This window comes from Cololabis saira, chromosome 8 (assembly GCF_033807715.1).
Source record: "Cololabis saira isolate AMF1-May2022 chromosome 8, fColSai1.1, whole genome shotgun sequence".
In the NCBI taxonomy this organism is placed as follows: Eukaryota; Metazoa; Chordata; class Actinopteri; order Beloniformes; family Belonidae; genus Cololabis; species Cololabis saira.
The window spans coordinates 47,874,373-47,897,531 of NC_084594.1; the positions used below are offsets into that span (position 1 = coordinate 47,874,373).

A 23,159-nucleotide genomic window follows, 5' to 3' on the forward strand; every position below is an offset into this window, starting at 1 on the left:
ATCTGATTGGTCCATATTTGATAGTTCTCCAAAAGTCACCAAAATTTGCATGCAAGCCAGGCCTGGCGATAAATGTGATATTTCATGGTTTGCATTAATGGGCGTGGCCTAACGGCTCAACAGCGCCCCCTAGAATACTTTTCTCTGCCATAACTTTTGAATGGTTTCACATAGAGAGTCGTGGGTGGTGTCATGGGACTCTGTAATGAGTCCTTAAGCTTTCGTTGGCCTTAATTAGCTCCGCCCCTTCTTCTGATTGGTTGTCCCGATTTTCTGCTATAACTTTTGAATGGTTTGACATAGAGAGTCGTGGGTGGTGTCATCAGATTCTTTATGGAGTCCTTGAACTTCATTGGCCTGAATTAGCCCCGCCCCTTCTTCTGATTGGTTGTCCTTTTTTTATAATAAAATTGCCGCGAGCCGCCAGTCGCTCTCGCGCTGACTCCCGCTTCCTGATTCAAACGTCTGCCGGCCCCGCCCCCTGACCAATCAGTGGCGAGTAGGGTGATGGCGGCCCCGCCCCCCGACCAATCAGTGGCGAGTAGGGTGATGACGGCCCCGCCCCCCGACCAATCAGTGGCGAGTAGGGTGATGACGGCCCCGCCCCCCGACCAATCAGCTCCCTGTAATGTGGTGACTTCAGAAATATTCCCGGCTCAGCCCGGTTACAACCTTGGCAGAAGGGTTACAGAAAAAGTAATAATTTAAATAGTAGGGTTTTACTAATATTTATAACTTACAAATATTTAAAAAATTAGGAAAAAAAAGTTCCAGACATTTTATCGCTATGTTGGTCTGCCCTAAGCCAGTAGGTCAAATAAAAGGTATAGCTGAGACTTAGCTCAGCCAGATTATTACGGTCTTTGCTGCCAGAGGTCGAGAGTTCAAGCCTGGCTTGATATGCCAAAATTTTTGTCAGCAATTTTTGTGTTTTTTTTACATCAAAATGTTCGTCTCTGTCCTGTGATGACGCACATTACTTTTCTCTTTCCCCTTCTTCTGATTGGTTGTCCCGATTTTCTGCCATAACTTTTGAATTTGAGTGGAGTTTGCGCGCGCAGCTCCCGCGGGGGGAGGGGCTGATGTTCAGCGCGGCCGCCATCTTGGTCGAGGCGCCGCATTGACTGCCTGAGAACGTCGGGCGTGGCCGCCATCTTGGATCGGTATCGCTTTAACTCTAGAGCGTTCACTTCTATTGTGGAAGGAGGTGTCTGCATAAGTAAAATAACTATAACTCACTTGATCTTCAACCGATTTTCACGCGGTTTGCTTTGTTACAAACGGCAGACATGTAGCTATGATACAGGATGCTTGATGTACGTTAAATATGCAAGCTTTCATGCTAAAATACGTTCTGCAGGTAGTCACACTTCAGGTATACACACACACACACACACACATATATATATATATATATATATATATATATATATATATATATATATATATATATATATATATATATATATATATATATATATACACACACACACACACACACACACACACACAATATACACAATACAAAATACAGTATAGCATATTAATGAATGTATTAATATATTTGAATAACAGACATAACAAGCTTAAAAACAAAAAACATAACGGATGACAGCATACAATTGTCATAATGGAGAAAAAAAAGAAACATTTGGAAGGAGTGTGTGTGTGAGGAATTGTATATTAGTGTTATAAATTGAAATTATATAATAATGCAATCGCTATGATATATAATTTTACAATATAATACAGTCAAAAATATATGAAATGAAGCAACATACAATGCAATAATACAATATGCTATATTACTGGGTACGCTAATATGAAATAACAACATGTAATATAATATGGTATAATAGATTAATATAATATCATCCATTCTGGACCATGAGATACAGCTGTACTGTATGATCGTCGTTCATTTGAGTGATCTGATTTTTTTTTTCATGGTTTGCATTAATGGGCGTGTCCTCACGGCTCAACAGCGCCCCCTAGAATACTTTTTTCTGCCATAACTTTTGAAAGGTTTGACATAGAGAGTCGTGGGTGGTGTCATGGGACTCGGCATTGAGTCCTTGACCATAATTGGTGACAATTAGCCCAGTCCCTTTTTCTGATTGGTTGTCCCTATTTTCTGCTATAACTTTTGAATGTTTTGACATAGAGAGTCGTGGGTGGTGTCATGGGACTCTGTAATGAGTCCTTGATCTTCTTTGCCCTGAATTAGCCCCGCCCCTTCTTCTGACTGGTCGTCCCTTTTTTCTGCTATAACTTTTGAAGGGTTTGACATAGGAAGTCGTGGGTGGTGTCATTTCTGATATGCTTATGGGGGGCGGTTGACGTGAGTGCGAGGGCCCGTTCATTGCTGCTTGCAGCTTTAATTATTATTATTATTATTTTCCTGACAAAGTGAAGGCCTTTTTGCCCCCCTTAACATGCCCAAAAAGTCACCAAATTTTGCACCCTAGTCAGGCCTGGCGAAAAATTTGATATTTAAAGGTTTGCATTAATGGGCGTGGCAAAATGGCTCAACAGCGCCCCCTTGAAAACTTTGTGCCTCAAGCCCCACGATACGGTTTGACGTACATGCACGAAAATCGGTACACACCTGTATCATGGGACAACTTAAACAAAAGTCTCTTGGGGTCATGCCCGAAAGCGAACAGGATGTCGGCCATTTTGAATTAGTCGTGTCATTTTGGCGAAATTTATGCCATTCCTTCGAAAGTTAATTCAGCCCGAACCGTAACGTGCCCCCAAGTGTGTTATACATCAAAATGTGCGTCTCCATCCTGCGACAACACGCATTACTTTTCTCTTTCAAAAGCGTTACCGTGGCAGCGCTAGACGCCAAAAAGCGCGCCCACCCTTCATCTGATTGGTTCGACAGAAAAAACTTTGTGCCTCAAGCCCCATACTACGGTTTGACGTACATGAACGAAAATCGGTACACACCTGTATCATGTTGCAACTAAAAGAAAAGTCTCTTGGCGCCATGGCCGAAACCGAACAGGAAGTTGGCCATTTTGAACATTCTGAATTAATTGCGTAATTTTGGAGCAATATATGCCATTCCTTCGAGAGTTAATTCAGCCCGAACCGTATCGTGAACCCAGATGTGTTATACATCAAAATATGTGTCTCCATCCTGCCACTACACGCATTACTTTTCTCTTTCGAAAGTGTTACCGTGGCGACGCTAGACGCCAACAAGCGCACCCCCCCTTCATCAGATTGGTCCATATTTGATAGTTCCCCAAAAGGCACCAAATTTGGCATGCAAGCCATGCCTGGCGATAAATTTGATATTTCATGGTTTGCATTAATGGGCGTGGCAAAATGGCTCAACAGCGCCCCCCGGAAAACTTTGTGCCTCAAGCCCCACAATACGGTTTGACGTACATGCACGAAAATCGGTACACACCTGTATCATGGCACAACTTAAAGAAAAGTCTCTTGGAGCCATGGCCGAAACCGAACAGGATGTCGGCCATTTTGAATTAATTGTGTAATTTTGGCGCAATTTATGCCATTCCTTCGGCAGTTAATTCAGCCCGAACCGTAACGTGCACCCAGGTGTGTTATACACCAAAATGTGCGTCTCCATCGTGCGACACCACGCATTACTTTTCTCTTTCAAAAGTGTTACCGTGGCGACGCTAGACGCGAAAAAGCGCACCCACCCTTCATCTGATTGGTCCATATTTGATAGTTCTCCAAAAGTCACCAAAATTTGCATGCAAGCCAGGCCTGGCGATAAATGTGATATTTCATGGTTTGCATTAATGGGCGTGGCCTAACGGCTCAACAGCGCCCCCTAGAATACTTTTCTCTGCCATAACTTTTGAATGGTTTCACATAGAGAGTCGTGGGTGGTGTCATGGGACTCTGTAATGAGTCCTTAAGCTTCGTTGGCCTTAATTAGCCCCGCCCCTTCTTCTGATTGGTTGTCCCGATTTTCTGCTATAACTTTTGAATGGTTTGACATAGAGAGTCGTGGGTGGTGTCATCAGATTCTTTATGGAGTCCTTGACCTTCATTGGCCTGAATTAGCCCCGCCCCTTCTTCTGATTGGTTGTCCTTTTTCTATAATAAAATTGCCGCGAGCCGCCAGTCGCTCTCGCGCTGACTCCCGCTTCCTGATTCAAACGTCTGCCGGCCCCGCCCCCTGACCAATCAGTGGCGAGTAGGGTGATGGCGGCCCCGCCCCCCGACCAATCAGTGGCGAGTAGGGTGATGACGGCCCCGCCCCCCGACCAATCAGTGGCGAGTAGGGTGATGACGGCCCCGCCCCCCGACCAATCAGCTCCCTGTAATGTGGTGACTTCAGAAATATTCCCGGCTCAGCCCGGTTACAACCTTGGCAGAATGGTTACAGAAAAAGTAATAATTTAAATAGTAGGGTTTTACTCATATTTATAACTTACAAATATTTAAAAAATTAGGAAAAAAAAGTTCCACACATTTTATCGCTATGTTGGTCTGTCCTAAGCCAGTAGGTCAAATAAAAGGAATAGCTGAGACTTAGCTCAGCCAGATTATTGCGGTCTTTGCTGCCAGAGGTCGAGAGTTCAAGCCTGGCTTGATATGCCAAAATTTTTGTCAGCAATTTTTGTGCTTTTTTTACATCAAAATGTTCGTCTCTGTCCTGTGACGGCGCACATTACTTTTCTCTTTCCCCTTCTTCTGATTGGTTGTCCCGATTTTCTGCCATAACTTTTGAATTTGAGTGGAGTTTGCGCGCGCAGCTCCCGCGGGGGGAGGGACTGGTGTTCAGCGCGGCCGCCATCTTGGTCGAGGCGCCGCATTGACTGCCTGAGAACGTCGGGCGTGGCCGCCATCTTGGATCGGTATCGCTTTAACTCTAGAGCGTTCACTTCTATTGTGGAAGGAGGTGTCTGCATAAGTAAAATAACTATAACTCACTTGATTTTCAACCGATTTTCACGCGGTTTGCTTTGTTACAAACGGCAGACATGTAGCTATGATACAGGATGCTTGATGTACGTTAAATATGCAAGCTTTCATGCTAAAATACGTTCTGCAGGTAGTCACACTTCAGGTATATACACACACACACACATATATATATATATATATATATATATATATATATATATATATATATATATATATATACACACACACACACAATATACACAATACAAAGTACAGTATAGCATATTAATGAATGTATAAATATATTTGAATAACAGAGATAACAAGCTTAAAAACAAAAAACATAACGGATGACAGCATACAATTGTCATAGTGGAGAAAAAAAAGAAACATTTGGAAGGAGTGTGTGTGTGAGGAATTGTATATTAGTGTTATAAATTGAAATTATATAATAATGCAATCGCTATGATATATAATTTTACAATATAATACAGTCAAAAATATATGAAATGAAGCAACATACAATGCAATAATACAATATGCTATATTACTGGGTACGCTAATATGAAATAACAACATGTAATATAATATGGTATAATAGATTAATATAATATCATACATTCTGGACCATGAGATACAGCTGTACTGTATGATCGTCGTTCATTTGAGTGATCTGATTTTTTTTTTCATGGTTTGCATTAATGGGCGTGTCCTCACGGCTCAACAGCGCCCCTTAGAATACTTTTTTCTGCCATAACTTTTGAAAGGTTTGAAATAGAGAGTCGTGGGTGGTGTCATGGGACTCGGCATTGAGTCCTTGACCATAATTGGTGACAATTAGCCCAGTCCCTTTTTCTGATTGGTTGTCCCTATTTTCTGCTATAACTTTTGAATGTTTTGACATAGAGAGTCGTGGGTGGTGTCATGGGACTCTGTAATGAGTCCTTGATCTTCTTTGCCCTGAATTAGCCCCGCCCCTTCTTCTGACTGGTCGTCCCTTTTTTCTGCTATAACTTTTGAATGGTTTTACATAGGAAGTCGTGGGTGGTGTCATTTCTGATATGCTTATGGGGGGCGGTTGACGTGAGTGCGAGGGCCCGTTCATTGCTGCTTGCAGCTTTAATTTCTAGTTAAAATGTCTCATTTTAGTATAAAAAATCTCATTACACTTAAAACAAGACTCATCACTGGAAAAAACAACAATTTCCACCTGTTTCAAGTAGATTTTCACTTAAAATAAGTAGAAAAATCTGCCAGTGGAACAAGATTTTTTTGCTTGTAATAAGAAGATAAATCTTGTTCCACTGGCAGATTTTTCTACTTATTTCAAGTGAAAATTTACTTGAAACAGGTGAAAATTGTCAAATAAGTTATTTTTCTGGTGTTATTTTTCTGGTGATGACTCTAAATGTTGAAATAGCAGTAAAACCACATTCATTGATGAAATGACATAAGGGATGGAAAGGGGGGATGGAAGTTTTACAGGGGGGATGATTTGGACCGTTTTTATTTCAGGGGGGGATGATTTGGACCGTTTTTATTTCAGGGGGGGATGATTTGGACCGTTTTTATTTCAGGGGGGGATGATTTGGACCGTTTTTATTTCAGGGGGGGATGCCATCTCCCCTCACCCCCCCTCAACTCCAGGACTGAATGTAGTTGTCCGTTGAGCAGTTTCTTTGCTGTGGGTTGTGTGGAGTCCTGAGTGTCTCTCCGCCTCAGATCAATCCTGACATGAACATTGACCAGCGGTCGGTCAGAACGACGGCCGTAGAGAAATGCTAACTTGTTTTGCTGGTAAAGGTTCTCTGATCTACTAAATCTTGCAGTGTTAGGTTTTTTCCACACACTGCTTTTGCATAAGCTTATTTTTGTTGAATGGCTAATGAAACTTTTCAGTCTATCTTGTGTTTGTGTTCATCAGTTGTCGTAGAGGACTGTCTCAGAAAATTAGAATATTGTGACAAAGTTCTTTATTTTCTGTAATGCAATTAAAAAAACACTCTCTCGGCTGGCCTGGGAACGCCTCGGACTCCCCTCGGAGGAGCTGGAGGAAGTGTCTGGAGTGAAGGAAGTCTGGGCATCTCTGCTGAGGCTGCTGCCCCGCGACCCGGGAACGGATAAGCGGCGGACGATGGATGGATGGATGGATGGATGGATGGATGGATGGATGGATGGATGGATGGATGGATGGATGGGCAATTAAAAAAACAAAAATGTCATACATTCTGGATTCATTACAAATCAACTGAAATATTGCAAGCCTTTTATTATTTTAATATTGCTGATTATGGTTTACAGTTTAAGATTAAGATTCCCAGAATATTCTAATTTTTTGAGATAGGATATTTGAGTTTTATTAAGCTGTAAGCCATGATCAGCAATATTAAAATAATAAAAGGCTTGCAATATTTCAGTTGATTTGTAATGAATCCAGAATGTATGACACTTTTGTTTTTGTAATTGCATTACAGAAAATCACAATATTCAAATTTTCTGAGACAGTCCTGTAAATGATGAACGTTCCTTTGTGCTGCTTCAATGGCTCCAGGTATCTAAGTGTCTTCACGTCGACGTGCCCTAAGGTTTCTGCAAGGAAATGGATTTGATCAGAAAAGCGGAACTGGTGAATCTTGTCCTTGTTAACTGCAATTGTCAAAAAAAAAAAAAAAACAAGTGTCGGTGGATGAAAACAGCAAGTCCAGAGCAAATCAAGAGGAATCCACTCGTTTTGACACAATTATGAGAGAATCATATGAAACACAACACAAAAGATTTATTGTCATTCGAAAAGACAAAAAAAAACAGAAATGTACACCTTTAAATTATACAAGCTCTTATAAACAAAATAAAGTCTCTATATTTACACCAGCAGGGATAATGACAGGTGACTCCTACACATCTCTCCACTAAAAGAAGATAAACAGTTTCCTCTGATATTCATCTCTGTACATGAAATCCAGCATCTTCAGATGTGGAGCCGGGCGTTTCCAGGCCTTGTGATTTGTCAGCCTTGCATTCAGGTGATGGTGAATCCACAGCAGTTTTATTCTTTTATTTTCAATGTTCCTACTGGTCAGCAGGTTGATGTAACCTTGAGAACAAAGACACCAAAACCTTCATATGAGGTAACGGCATCAGCCTTTTAACAGCAAACACTTCAATATTACGCAGGAAATGCGTAATATCAAAAGTGCCTGCAAGGTTTTCCAGTCAGCAGAAAGCAGCCACAGTAACTTCACACTTCTGCTCGTCTCTGGTAAAAACCTCACATTGCTTGTGGGACCACTTCTTTTAGTATTTAAAAACTTTACCAGCACATTAAGCCAAATTCTTTGTACATGTCTTGTACTTTGCCGATTCTGAACTACAGGACTGTCTCAGAAAATTAGAATATTAGATATTCTAATTTTTTGAGATAGGATATTTGAGTTTTCTTAAGCTGTAAGCCATGATCAGCAATATTAAAATAATAAAAGGCTTGCAATATTTCAGTTGATTTGTAATGAATCCAGAATGTATGATATTTTTGTTTTTGTAATTGCATTACAGAAAATCACAATATTCTAATTTACTTAGACAGTCTTGTATAGCAAGTGTGAAGCATTGGGGAAGGCTCTGTATCTTTCACTTATTGGTAGAATTCAGAAGAAAGAGGACAGGAGTGGGAAGCCAATCCTCTCCTGCTAATTAAACCATACCCGAGAAGTTGCGTTTTTTTCTGTCTCTGTCTGACATGTAGGAGGTGATGGAGTTACGGCAGGTCTAGTGTTGGGTTACAGACAGTTCTGCTGCTCCGCAGGATTAAACCGCTGGACAAATATCTCTCTTTCAGAAGAAGAGTACACTAAACACTGCTGGCTGAACTATCCATGGCTTTTATTCTATTTAGTCAAATCGGGTGACGGATCCCATTGACTTCGCATAGTGCTATATCCGTGGTGCTCCCATTAAAACCTCAATAAAACATTGCTAAAACAGCGTTAAAAACATGCTTTTACAAACTGACAGTAACAAACAGTACCTTGCGCATCAAAAACGTATAACTTAGCCACTATAATAAAGAATAATATATAAATAATAATAATGTCATAATCCGTGTATATATCACGACCACGGATCCCATTGACTTTGCATAGTACTATATCCGTGGTGCTCCCATTAAAACCTCAATAAAACACTGCTAAAACAGCGTTAAAAATGTGCTTTTACAAACTGACAGTAAAAAACGGTACCTTGCGCGACAAAAACTCATAATTTAGCCACTATAACAAAGAATAATATATAAATAATAATAATGTCATAATCCGTGTATATATCACGACAATGGATCCCATTGACTTTGCATGGTACAATATCCGTGGTGCTCACACGGAATTATACAATTTTCCGTGTATATACCACGGAAAATAGTGGTGAGAGGTCGTGGGCATTTCATGGATTTTTGTGAGATCAGGTTGGCCTGTGCTTCTGCATTACCAGCTCTCCTCTTGTCTAAGCTGTTCTGGTGCTACACCCGGCTGCAGCATGTTGGTGTTTTACAGCACCACCACAGCTGACTGATAACAGGAAGCAGGAAGTCTGCAGCATGTGTTTGTCTCTGGCATGTGTCTGTCTGTTTTAGTCGTTTTCTCTCTGGATTTTAAGGATTTTCACCTGTGGTTTTTTGCGCCGATAAACGGACAATTCTCAAAAAGACTTGTTTGACGAAAAGTGGCATCAAGGACAACCTTATTGTTAGCTTGCAGCTGTTGCTGCTCTTCCTCCTCTGGAGGAGAGTCAGGCCTGCTAGCAGTAGCTTCAGGAGACACAGCCGTGCTGTAGCATCATCTGACTTGAGCTGCAGACACCCCCAGGACTCACCTGACCTCCACCCCATCCAGGCTAGGCCGGGGGCCTGCCGGGCCCATCCACCAGGCCAGGCCCTTCCATCAACTGGGCCCAGGACCTGCTGCAGCCCATCCATCCAACAGGCTTCCATCCAACAGCCTGACTACCAGGCCAAGGCTAAAGCCAGGCAGACACTGTGCGATTGTCGGCTCGTTTTGAGTTTCGAGCTGAGGATTATGATCGTATAGTGTTAGCAGACGGGTTGCATCAGAGCATCAGTACAGTGTGAGACCATAAATCGTGGGCTGTGAACTTTTGAACTCAGCGATCTAGTCGTGCAGTTTGAGATGGGACTGAATCAAACGATTTAAAATATCGCACAGTGTTTGCCTGGCTTAAGACACATTGTTCATCCACTCATTCATCCGTCAATCTGCTGAGGCCTGATTACCAAGAAAGATGGCAATGAAAAGTCTCCAAAATTGCATGGAAGAGTTAATCGAAGCAATGAACATGATGACAGGCGAGATGAAAACCTTCACAAAGCAGCAAACCGTCATAACTGACCTGTTGAATGAAATAAAGCAACTCAAAGGGAAACACTTGGAACATGAAAGGAGGATTGAAGAATTGGAAAACCGACTTGATGACTTGGAGCTTGATGACTTGGAGCAGTACTCCCGAATGAACGACGTAATCATTTCTGGTCTGGTGATTAAACCAGAGAGTTACCAGCAAGCAGTGAAAGGCATTGGGTCGGAGAGCAGAAATGATCATGATGAGCCGACAGAGGAGCAGGTAACAGCATTTCTTCCTGGCAAGAACTTAGACATTGAAACTAGTAATATTGAGGTATGTCACCCTCTACCAGTGAAAAAGATAAAGGATAAACCCAATCATACCTGCAATAATTGTTCACTTTACCAACCGGAAACATAAAGTTGATCTGCTTAGACAGGGTAGGAAAGTAAAAGGCACAAATGTTTACATTAATACGCACCTTACCAGGAAAAACGCTGATATAGCCAGGAAGACAAGACAGCTCAAGAAACTGGGGAAAATCCAGACCACTTGGACTGTCAACTGTAACGTTTTCATTAAACCAAATGGTGCACCAGAAAATTCCAAAGGGTTGTGCATTAGGAGCATGGATCAAATTGAAAGATTTGACAGCGCCTAGTAGTCTTTGACTCTCACTTTTACGTCTTCTCAGGGATGGATTGCCATTGTTGTATGTACTTTACTCATGATAGAAGCTGAACAAGACATAGATCCTGATCAGAACCTTCTTAATAACATCCATGCAAATTGTTGCTACTACACAGGAACAGTTTAATACTACCATCAAATATGACCATGGTATTTTCATCATCCATTTTAATAGTAGAAGTCTTTATGCAAATGTTCAGAGTATAAAAGATTATCTCAGTCAATTTAAAAAACCCTTCAATATCATTGCTGTTTCAGAAACATGGATAAATGCAGAGAGGGGGTCTGATTTCTTTATTAAGGGATATGGGTTTCATTGCACCAGTAGATTGTGTGGCTCTGTTTGTTGAAGAAAGTCTCTCTTACAAGGTTCTTGATGACTTGTCAGTAACTGTTGATGATACAATGGAAAGTATTATGATGGAACTAGAATTAGTGAGAAGGAAAGATGTAATCATCAGATGTGTCTACAGAAAACCAGGTTCCAACATTGACACTTTTATCACAATCATGGAAAAATTGTTTATCTCAACAAAACAAAAAATGTTTGTGGGGATTATAACATTGATTTGCTGAATCCAAACAAGCATAAATCAATAGATGAATTTATTGAAATAATGTATAGTATGAGTCTTTTCCCAACAATAATTGAATTGAAAAAAAAATCAGTTTTTCAGAAAATACAGACGTCACATCATTGACCCATCCAGACTAGCTATCGTTGGGCTGGTCCTTCCCTACAGCAGCATTTCTACCACCAAGCTATGTTTGGGGATGTTTTAGTTCTTGCAAACGTAGAGTTGCTGCAGCCTCACCTCCACCGTGTCCTCCTTTTACCTTTTCTCTGCTCCCCCCAACAATAAACACTATTCCTTATCCTCTGTAGTGTTTTCATTTCCCGCCTTTGCATTTACAACACTAAAGTTAAACAGCAGCTGATACATGGAGCCTGTCTTTACCTTAAATAGCTCTGAGAGAGGCGTGTGCCGGCCGGGCATCGGCTCGTCCTTTTACTGCCGTCCAGATCCAGATAACTCTGAGTCTGACTGGTGCGCCGTCGTCTGCTCTCTGTCCACAGGACTATAAAGGTGAAGAGAGGATGTCTCACTGTGAGAGGGCTGAGGAGAGACACGGCCTGCCCACCGAGGAACACCTCAGCAGCGACTCCGAAGGTTTGATACTCTTCATCTCTGGGCAGTAACAGTTATTATTCCCTCCTGATGTCACCAGAGGAGACAGATATCAGAAAATCCCCAGTAACTATGTTCATCAGCTCTGGGGCTGAGAATAAGGGGGAATATGTCACATTAACAGAGCTCAGTCTGGGCATGAAGAGGGATTAACCCTGGTGCTGTCTGGAGGGAGGGAGGGAGGGAGGGAGGGAGGAAGGAAGGAAGGAAGGAAGGAAGGAAGGAAGGAAGGAAGGAAGGAAGGAAGGAAGGAAGGAAGGAAGGAAGGAAGGAAGGAAGGAAGGAAGGAAGGAAGGAAGGAAGGAAGGAAGGAAGGAAGGAAGGAAGGAAGGAAGGAAGGAAGGAAGGAAGGAAGGAAGGAAGGAAGGAAGGAAGGAAGGAAGGAAGGAAGGAAGGAAGGAAGGAAGGAAGGAAGGAAGGAAGGAAGGAAGGAAGGAAGGAAGGAAGGAAGGAAGGAAGGAAGGAAGGAAGGAAGGAAGGAAGGAAGGAAGGAAGGAAGGAAGGAAGGAAGGAAGGAAGGAAGGAAGGAAGGAAGGAAGGAAGGAAGGAAGGAAGGAAGGAAGGAAGGAAGGAAGGAAGGAAGGAAGGAAGGAAGGAAGGAAGGAAGGAAGGAAGGAAGGAAGGAAGGAAGGAAGGAAGGAAGGAAGGAAGGAAGGAAGGAAGGAAGGAAGGAAGGAAGGAAGGAAGGAAGGAAGGAAGGAAGGAAGGAAGGAAGGAAGGAAGGAAGGAAGGAAGGAAGGAAGGAAGGAAGGAAGGAAGGAAGGAAGGAAGGAAGGAAGGAAGGAAGGAAGGAAGGAAGGAAGGAAGGAAGGAAGGAAGGAAGGAAGGAAGGAAGGAAGGAAGGAAGGAAGGAAGGAAGGAAGGAAGGAAGGAAGGAAGGAAGGAAGGAAGGAAGGAAGGAAGGAAGGAAGGAAGGAAGGAAGGAAGGAAGGAAGGAAGGAAGGAAGGAAGGAAGGAAGGAAGGAAGGAAGGAAGGAAGGAAGGAAGGAGATTGATATATACACACACACACTCTTATGGCACTTTTCCACTAGTACTCAGTACTAGTACTACTCAGCTTGACTCGCCCTCGTTTCTTTTCAACACCCAGATGAGAAGTAGGAGGTTGGAGTGAAGCTGCTGTGACGTATTTGATTGTGTATCTAAAGGAAGAAGACAACAACACTAAAGATGTAGAACCTGGAGGAGATGATAGATGTGCTGCTGGGTCTGTGGCTTGTGTTGGATATTAAGTTAAAAATGAGAGTGAGAGAAGATTCAAGCGGCGACGCTTTTTTGTTTGTCTCGGTGCTGCTGAAAAGTCAGCTGGAGCCGTGAGCAGCTATGAAGAGACAGATCTCCTGGTAGAACTGGTCGTTCCTTATCCCCGTCTAGATCTTTTTAATTCTCTCCTCAGCACCAGGTTTATGAACATCTGACCCTCAGAGTTGGATCATGAAACAGACTTCTGCTGCCGTTGCTGGTTTAATAAAATGAACCAGAATCCGTCAGAGTCTCTTTCTCTGATTTCCTCCTCCTGACTCAGACGTCTGACTCCAACCCCCCGACCAATCGGTGGCCTGTAGTGTGATGATGTCAGATACAGCCGACTCAGCAGCTTAGAACCTCGGCAGAATAGTTACAGAAAAGTATCTACTCGGCACGTTAGACCCCTGGTGGGAAAGAGCAAAACCGAGTGGAGTCGGGCTGAGTAGGTTGTAGTGGAAAAGCACCATTTGTATGAAAAAGTGTAGCATTCTTCGATGGTCCAGCCCTAACCCGGTCTCCTCCAGGTGCCCTGCCGGTCTCCGTCTCCGGCAGCTACGCCGAGTCCCGGCCCACACCCTCCTCCGGCCACATCAAGAGGCCCATGAACGCCTTCATGGTGTGGGCCAAGGACGAGCGGCGGAGGATCCTGCAGGCCTTCCCCGACATGCACAACTCCTCCATCAGCAAGATCCTCGGTGAGCACACCCGTCCGTCTGTCTCCATGTCTGTGGTTGAGGTATTTATTCATGCATGTAGCAACATACCAAACATCCTTATTGCCATCTTAGCTTCTTACAAATGAATGTTATCATGATAGTAATAAATCACGGAGCATAATTAAATCTGTTGCCATAATTGAGATGAAGGCCAGAAGCATCTCTGTGGTTCCACTGCGTTCAAGAAAAGACTACAAAAGAGTAAGAAGCATCGCTGAAAGACGTTTGACTAGATCTCTGAATGACTTGCAGCGAAAGCTGATGCAGACAAAAGCTTGATTGGAAACCAAACTTCCGCTGAGTTCCGTTTCAGAGCGAGCGTTTGGGAGTGAACTGCGATCCTTGTGTGTGTCCAGGCTCCAGGTGGAAGGGCATGTCCAATCACGAGAAGCAGCCGTACTACGAGGAGCAGGCGCGCCTGAGCCGGCAGCACCTGGAGCGCTACCCCGACTACAAGTACAAGCCCCGGCCCAAACGCACCTGCATCGTGGAGGGCCGGCGGCTCCGGGTGGGCGAGTACAAGGCCATGATGAAGAGCCGCCGGCAGGAGCAGAGGGCCACCTACATGCACAGGTAGAAGCTCCACACCCACGCAGTTTTACTGGTGGGGGGGCTGGGAGGACCATTTTTATTTCAGGGGGGATCCCTCGTCCCCCCTCAACTCCAGTACTGATCTTAACCCATTTTGGGAATGAGTTGAAGTCATGTTAGCAGTAATGTTAGCAGTAATGAAGCAGTAATGTTAGCAGTAATGTTAGCGGTAATGTTTGCAGTCATGAAGCAGCTGTCGGCCGGGGCAGCTGCTCTCAGGAAGCCCGGCCTCCTCACCTTCCTCGTGTCCAGGTTTATTCTGAATATCACTGTCTGATCTGGTCTCACTGGACAAATGTGTCTTCTTGTCTTCCAGCCAGACGGAGCCGCAGCAGATCCATTATTCCCACGGCGACGGCCAGTTCCCCGCCGGCGGCTCGGTGTCCGTGGCAGGCATGCCGTTCCACCCGGCGCTGCTGGAGCATTACATACCGCAGGTCCCGGCCCCCCGGGGCCGACCGGAGGGCCAGGCCACGCCCACGGGCCCCCCCAGGGACAGGGACAGGGACCGGGAGAGGGAGAGACCTCCCTACAGCGAAGGGGAGGAGAGTGATGCGGGAGAGAGGAGTGAGGGGGAACTGGTGCTGCTGACGGACTGAGGAGGAGGAAGAGGAGGGACGGACGACGGGGGGACGAGTCGGAGAGGATGGTTGGAGGAGGGACAGACGACGGGGGACGAGTCAGAGGGGATGGTTGGAGGAGGGACAGACGACGGGGGACGAGTCGGAGAGGACGCTTGGAGGAGGGACAGACGGCGGGGGACGAGTCAGAGGGGACGGTTGGAGGAGGGACAGACGATGGGGGACGCTCTCTGGACTGCAGAGGTTTCTCTTCACTGAACAGCAATCAAAACTAACAAACTGACGGAGTGAGTGAATAAATAGAGGAAAACTCCTAATTGTCCCCTTTAAAGTGTCCCAGTCTCTGGTGACGTCCTGCCCGCTCACGTCCACGCATCAAGGCAAGCTCAATCCTCAACAGATGTTTCATGTCTTTACCTACATTGTTTTATAACATTGTAGATATAATGTAAAAAGCTTATTGTTTAATCCATTCTGCTTCTTGTTTTCCTCCCATGTTGGCTTTTAACCAACAATAGGCCTGATAGAGATGATCCACCTGTAAGGAGTTTAGAGAGAGGTGCACCGCCCCCTGGTGGTCAAGGCTTCTCATTACCGCTGCTCCTTTTATTTCTACAAACCTTATTCTTATTAGAACATAGTGATATTTGAAGCAGCAGACTAACTTTCTGCCAGATATACAATCTCATAATGCTTCTTGACATTACATTTTATATGTCATTCGGGCTTTTTTTACATTTTTTTTTTACATCTTTTTATCCAAGTGGAAGTGAAGTGGAACATTTGGCATGTGGACTGTATGAAAAACAAAGTGGAAGAAAGTAGAAATGGACTCAAACAGGGACTCCAGCCTTTCCATCCCATTAGCGGTTTGTGCATTCATCCACCACGCCATTTATACAATAGATCTCCAGAAAGTTCTGTATCTGAGAAAGTAGGTAAAGCGGTTCACGTGTCTGTGGGAGGATTGGGGGAAACCAACCATTTTGTGGCACACGTGACCCAGGTATATGTTGTACATATACGTACATATAGAGGGAATGCATGACGTCACAGATGAGACTTCACAGCGGGTTAATGTACGCCCACTGAGTGTCAGAAAGACTGAGTGTCAGAAAGACTGAGTGTCAGAAAGACTGAGTGTCAGAAAGACTGAGTGTCAGAAAGACTGAGTGTTAGAAAGACTGAGTGGCAGAAAGACTGAGTGTCAGCGTAAACTTTCAGTTTGAGCAACTGGAAAACATCTAAAATGGGAAAGAGCTGTTGTGCGATCGACTGTACTCATAGATTTAGCAAGAAATCAGAGTTATCGTTTTACAGACTGATGAAAAATAAGCTTAAGAGAGACAAACGGATCGCTGCAATTCACAGAAACAACTGGATTCCAGACACTGAAACGTGGATTTGTGGTTCCCATTTTGTATCAGGTAATGTTGGATTTTTGGGTAGCTAACGTTAAACGGTCAAATCATAAAGTTCGGTGTCCTCATCACTTTAATTTCTACAACAAATCCTGCCTTGAAGTCGGACCAAGCGTCAAGACTTTTGTCTGCCTTCAAGCTTTGCTTCGTGTATTTCCCTGGCGTAGAAATTAAGTTCATATAAATATTAGGAAACTGCATTCGTGGCCAAATATTAATGTTAATGTAATATTAATGTCCATGGAGCACTGGTTCTTGGCCGATAATCAGCTGTTGTTCCGTCTTCTCCACTCAGTGCAGTTAGGGGGCTGGTCCAGTGGGAAAGTGACATCATTGCATTCCCTCTATACTGGTTTTATTTTAGCGTCACAGTTACCTTGATTTACAAAAACAACAACAAAACATTCCCCATGTTTCTAACACACAAATTCCATGTTTTCTGCCTCCTGTGAGTTGATACTTCATCTAAGTGTGATGGGATCAGGTTATCTGGAAACAGATCATCGATGCTTCCAGCTCTTTCAAACTGGGCGGGGAAAAAAACTTGAGCAAAACACATTTTAAATATTGAATAAGATTAGAATCAGCAGTTTTAGTTGGAATCAGAGAAACATTTGAGTTTAAGGTGGCACCAAGCGGTGTGGCCTCCACTTGGCTGTTTCACAGACCAACATGTCAGTTTAAGGCCTCTGGGTGGGACGTGGTACTAAGGAAATTCCCGTTGTCGTCCCGATTCTCATCTTTCCAACCCTCCTCTTCCTCTTCCTCCCACGTTCCACTGCTGATGGGAGCTGTGCGGGACGGACTGTCTGCTTTAACTCCCTCCACAGCACGGCGGGTCGACCTCAGTGTCGCTTATTTATGTATTTGCTTCTTTGAGTTTTGAATTAAGTTTTGTTGTTGATTTTATCCGTGTATACAAATATTTACTGTATTTCCTCTGCCGATATTCTTTTTTTCCAATCTTGAAAAGTTTGGTGAACTTTGATTTGAAAAGCTGTCTTTCATCATCCGTTCTGTGGTCGTCAAGGCAACAATCAACGAGAAGAACAAGCCACAAATCTGCGTTGTTGTACATGTATCTGAAGTTAGTTACCCTTCGCTACGTTAGTTACCTACGTTCTGCTTCTACCACACTCAACAGTGAGCTGTACTTTGAGATTGGGCCCACTTAATGTTGGGCATCATGTTGTCTGGAAACCTGTTTGCGTTACAATTCTTCTAGCCTGCAGACACAATGGGTCTCTACAGGACTGTCTCAGAAAATTTGAATATTGTGATAAAGTTCTTTATTTTCTGTAATGCAATTTAAAAAAAACAAAAATGTCATACATTCTGGATTCATTACAAATCAACTGAAATATTGCAAGCCTTTTATTATTTTAATATTGCTGATCATGGCTTAAAATAATAAAAGGCTTGCAATATTTCAGTTGATTTGTAATGAATCCAGAATGTATGACATTTTTGTTTTTTTTAATTGCATTACAGAAAATAAAGAACTTTATCACAATATTACAATTTTCTGAGACAGTCCTCCAGACACGCCGGATCTCTGGACACGCCGGGTTTCTGGACACGCCGGGTCTCTGGACACGCCGGGTCTCTGCACACGCCGGGTCTCTGGACACGCCGGGTTTCTGGACACGCCGGGTCTCTGGACACGCCGGGTCTCTGGACACGCTGGGTTTCTCTACTTTCACAGTTCAGTCGGTCAGCTAATTAGATTAGAAGGCAGAAAGTAGCAGGAAGTTATTTTGGACACAGCCTGGGACTGGGGGGGTTGCAGAGGGAATCAGAGATCAGATGGGGGTTAGGGGTTAGGTTTAGGGGTAGGGGCTAGGGTTAGGGGTTAGGGCTAGTGTTAGGGGCTAGGGTTAGGGCTAGGGTTAGTGGTAGGGTTAGTGGTAGGGGTTAGGGGCTAGGGTTAGGGGTTAGGGCTAGTGTTAGGGGCTAGGGTTAGGGCTAGGGTTAGTGGTAGGGTTAGTGGTAGGGGTTAGGGGCTAGGGTTAGGGTTAGGGGTTAGGGGTTAGGGGTAGGGGCTAGGGTTAGGGGTTAGGGTCTAGGGTTAGGGTTAGGGCTAGTGTTAGGGGCTAGGGTTAGGGCTAGGGTTAGTGGTAGGGTTAGTGGTAGGGGTTAGGGGCTAGGGTTAGGGGTTAGGGTTAGGGGTTAGGGGTAGGGGCTAGGGTTAGGGGTTAGGGTCTAGGGTTAGGGTTAGGGCTAGTGTTAGGGGCTAGGGTTAGTGGTAGGGTTAGTGGTAGGGGTTAGGGGCTAGGGTTAGGGGTTAGGGCTAGGGTTAGGGGCTAGGGTTAGGGGTTAGGGGTAGGGGCTAGGGTTAGGGGTTAGGGTTAGGGCTAGTGTTAGGGGTAGGGTTAGTGTTAGGGTTAGGGTTAGGGCTAGTGTTAGGGGTAGGGTTAGTGTTAGGGGTTAGGGCTAGGGTTAGGGGCTAGGGTTAGGGTTGGGGGCTAGGGGTAGGGTTAGGGGCTAGGGTTAGGGTTGGGGGCTAGGGGTAGGGTTAGGGGTTAGGGTTAGGGTTGGGGGCTAGGGGTAGGGTTAGGGGTTAGGGTTAGGTTTGGGTTTAGGGTTAGGGCTGCTGGTCATCTGGAGAGCAAAGATGGTCAAATCACGGCTGCATTGTTCTTATGCTTTAGCCTGCTGAGTGATGAAAGGCACTAAGCACTTACTAGCCATATTAGTTCAGGACGGGGGGATATTCTTGGTTTAAGAAATTGTAGATATATAATATGCTTTAAAGCACATTATACATACTTGATCAAGCAATATTTGTTCTCTTTTGTAACCGGATCCAGACCGGATCGGTTTACTCCATGAAATGAACTGGGACAGAGTTCAGCTGTCCGTTATCAAGACATTTTAGCTGTGCGGAATCTAACGGCTCGGCAAAAGGAGCACTGCTTTTTTCTTGTGGTTTTATTTTTGCTTTCTTTTGCAGGAAACACAGTTTTTCACTTCCTGTAATAAAACACTGTAAGCTCAGTGCTCATGATGCTTAATCACACTGTTCCACTGCTTCCTCCAACGATTCCCTTCATGAACTCGCTGCAGAGCAGACGCTGAGTTGTTGGGGGATCTCGGGTCATTGTTTTAGGTCAGGAATTTCTACATTTTGAATTCTCATTTCAAGCCCTTCTAAAGTCAGCCCTCCGGGAATTATACAGTAAATACATTCATGTTAGAAGAAAATGTTGCTCCATTTCTTTTTACTGTACCAGTACGCTGTTTCATACTGTATTACGGCCATGCAGGAGAAAAAATATTTGAGAGAGGAGGATTTTTTTTATTGTGCACTTCGAGGAAAAAATCAAAATGTTGAAATACAATTTCGAGAAAAAAGTTGAAATGTCACCTTTTTTCTCAACATTTCAACTTTATTCACGAAACTTTGACTTTTTCTCGACATTTCGACTTTTTTCTAGAAGTGCATAAAAAAAATCTTCCTCCTCTAAAATATTATTTTTATTTTTAACACTCTTCCGTAGTTTCATGATTGTATGAAGCAGCGCATCAAAACCTTGCAGGCACTTTTGATATTACGCATTTCCTGCGTAATATTGAAGTGTTTGCTGTTAAAAGGCTGATGCCGTTACCTCATATGAAGGTTTTGGTGTCTTTGTTCTCAAGGTTACATCAACCTGCTGACCAGTAGGAACATTGAAAATAAAAGAATAAAACTGCTGTGGATTCACCATCACCTGAATGCAAGGCTGACAAATCACAAGGCCTGGAAACGCCCGGCTCCAGATCTGAAGATGCTGGATTTCATGTACAGAGATGAATATCAGAGGAAACTGTTTATCTTCTTTTAGTGGAGAGATGTGTAGGAGTCACCTGTCATTATCCCTGCTGGTGTAAATATAGAGACTTTATTTTGTTTATAAGAGCTTGTATAATTTAAAGGTGTACATTTCTGTTTTTTTTTGTCTTTTCGAATGACAATAAATCTTTTGTGTTGTGTTTCATATGATTCTCTCATAATTGTGTCAAAACGAGTGGATTCCTCTTGATTTGCTCTGGACTTGCTGTTTTCATCCACTGACACTTGTTTTTTTTTTTTTTTTTGACAATTGCAGTTAACAAGGACATGATTCACCAGTTCCGCTTTTCTGATCAAATCCATTTCCTTGCAGAAACCTTAGGGCACGTCGACGTGAAGACGCTTAGATAGCTGGAGCCATTGAAGCAGCACAAAGGAACGTTCATCATTTACAGGACTGTCTCAGAAAATTAGAATATTGTGATTTTCTGTAATGCAATTACAAAAACAAAAGTGTCATACATTCTGGATTCATTACAAATCAACTGAAATATTGCAAGCCTTTTATTATTTTAATATTGCTGATCATGGCTTACAGTTTAAGAAAACTCAAATATCCTATCTCAAAAAATTTGAATATTTTGGGAATCTTAATCTTAAACTGTAAGCCATAATCAGCAATATTAAAATAATAAAAGGCTTACAATATTTCAGTTGATTTGTAATGAATCCAGAATGTATGAGGTTTTGTTTTTTTTTTAATTGCATTACAGAAAATAAAGAACTTTATCACAATATTCTAATTTTCTGAGACAGTCCTGTAGTTCAGAATCGGCAAAGTACAAGACATGTACAAAGAATTTGGCTTAATGTGCTGGTGCAAGTTTTTAAATACTAAAAGATGTGGTCCCACAAGCAATGTGAGGTTTTTACCAGAGGAAGTGTGAAGTTACTGTGGCTGCTTTCTGCTGACTGGACGACCTCCAGGCAGATACGTCCTCAAACCAAGCAGGAATTTTAACGTGAAACTAATGTTTGTGCTGCTTTACAGTCAAGGCTTTTTAGCCTTTATTACATTTGTAAAATTGGATCAAGTCCAGCAATTTCCCATCAGCTTGTAAGCAGTGGCGACTTGTCAATAGGGGGCGCTAGGGCGCCGCCCCCATTAAAATTACAGGAAAAAATATAGACACAGTACACATAAATTACGTAATAAAAAGTAATTATCACATCTGTGCACTCATAAAATGTGTCTGACTAAATTTTTCAAGCCTTCCCATCCCATACTGGGTTTATTCAGAGTTGTTTTTTGTGCAGACTGAAATACATAGGTTTCAATGGCCAAATGAGTTTGCATTGTATGTTCTTAAACTTTTCTTCCATGTGACTTCATGCTGGTCTCTAATTGGTTAAAGATTCTCCTCCGTGGCCAATCAGCGTGTTTTCTGTCATTCTTCATCCAATCTGATTGATTCATGAGCTGTCAATCAAAGTCACACCCCTGACAGTGACAGTGTGACTGTATCTGTCACTCGCTACAAACAGTCACAACCACAAGACAGGAGACAATCCAGCAGAAAAACTACATTCGGTTGTTTCATTACAAAATAATTTCACGAGGCGTTCGCCGGAGGAAACGTAGGGGTTACGTTCCAAAAAGAACCCGTGGTAAATGAAATTCTTTTTACAATTATTATAGAAGGCTTCAGATTGCGGAGATCAGCCCCGCCTCGCACGTATTCCTGCTCTTCTGAGTCGCTGCATCCCGACTCTGCAGCGTCTTTTTCTCCTAAAGCCGCGGTGCAGGTGGGTTTTTTTCCAGAGAAGAAAATAGTTATGGGTCGTTGTTGTCGCTCTTTTTTCTTCTGGGCAAAAAGATTCTTATAAACCGACACCATTGATTATATTTGAGACTGTAATGAACGATTCATCAAAGGCTCCTGTTCCTGAGCTGCTGCTGAAGCTCATTGGCCGTTCTCAGCATTGTTGCTAAGCAACCAACGTTATTGACACAGGAAGTGAAGAAGCGGGAAGACTGTTTAGCCAATCAGAATGCAGAACACGAGGCACAATGTAAATCCATACAGTACCTGCTGAAATGAAGCTAGAGGGGATTAATGGGAGCATTTAAAATAACGTTTTTATTTAAGGGAACTAAAAGGTTACTTTTCATAGTAACGCATTACTTTTTGGTCTAAGTAACTGAGTTACTAACAGTTACTTTTTAATGAAGTAACTAGTAACAGTAACTAGTTACTATTTTTCAGTAACTAGCACAACACTGATCCTAACCCTAATCCCCACTTGCCAGTTAGGGTTGCCACCTTTCAGAAATAGAAATAAGGGACACCCCGATTTCAGCAGAGCAGATGCCAAAAAAAGTGACATCCCCAAAACTTCTAAACTGCATAGAAATGTATTTTATATAAAAAAAATGCTTTGATTTAAAGTTTAAAGTGCTTTAATAGCATTGAACTTGCATGACTGTACAGACAGTCAACCAACCATACTAGCAACTGAAATAACCTCCCATGCTACGTTTGTGTAAAAGTATGGTAATATATGGTGTATATAGTGTAAAAGTTAATTTATTTCAATAATTCAACTGAAAAGGTGAAACTAATATATTACATAGTCTCATTACATGCAAAGCAATATATGTTAAGCCTTTATTTGTTATAATTTTGATGATTGAATTG

At 43.0% G+C, this 23,159-nt stretch overlaps 1 protein-coding gene across 4 annotated transcripts in view; it reads left to right on the forward strand.

Annotated features, from left to right (window-relative positions):
* Positions 1–15,306, forward strand: part of LOC133449058 (transcription factor SOX-13-like) — a 64,650-nt gene extending 49,344 nt beyond the window's left edge. For all 4 annotated transcript variants that reach the window (XM_061728171.1, XM_061728172.1, XM_061728173.1 and 1 more), the window contains exons 11-14: positions 12,017–12,110; positions 13,901–14,071; positions 14,449–14,665; positions 15,000–15,306. In XM_061728171.1, coding sequence (XP_061584155.1) covers positions 12,017–12,110; positions 13,901–14,071; positions 14,449–14,665; positions 15,000–15,282 — 765 coding nt within the window. In that variant the 3' untranslated portion in view covers positions 15,283–15,306. The remainder of the gene's footprint in view (positions 1–12,016; positions 12,111–13,900; positions 14,072–14,448; positions 14,666–14,999) is intronic.
* Positions 15,307–23,159: the final 7,853 nt, after the last annotated feature.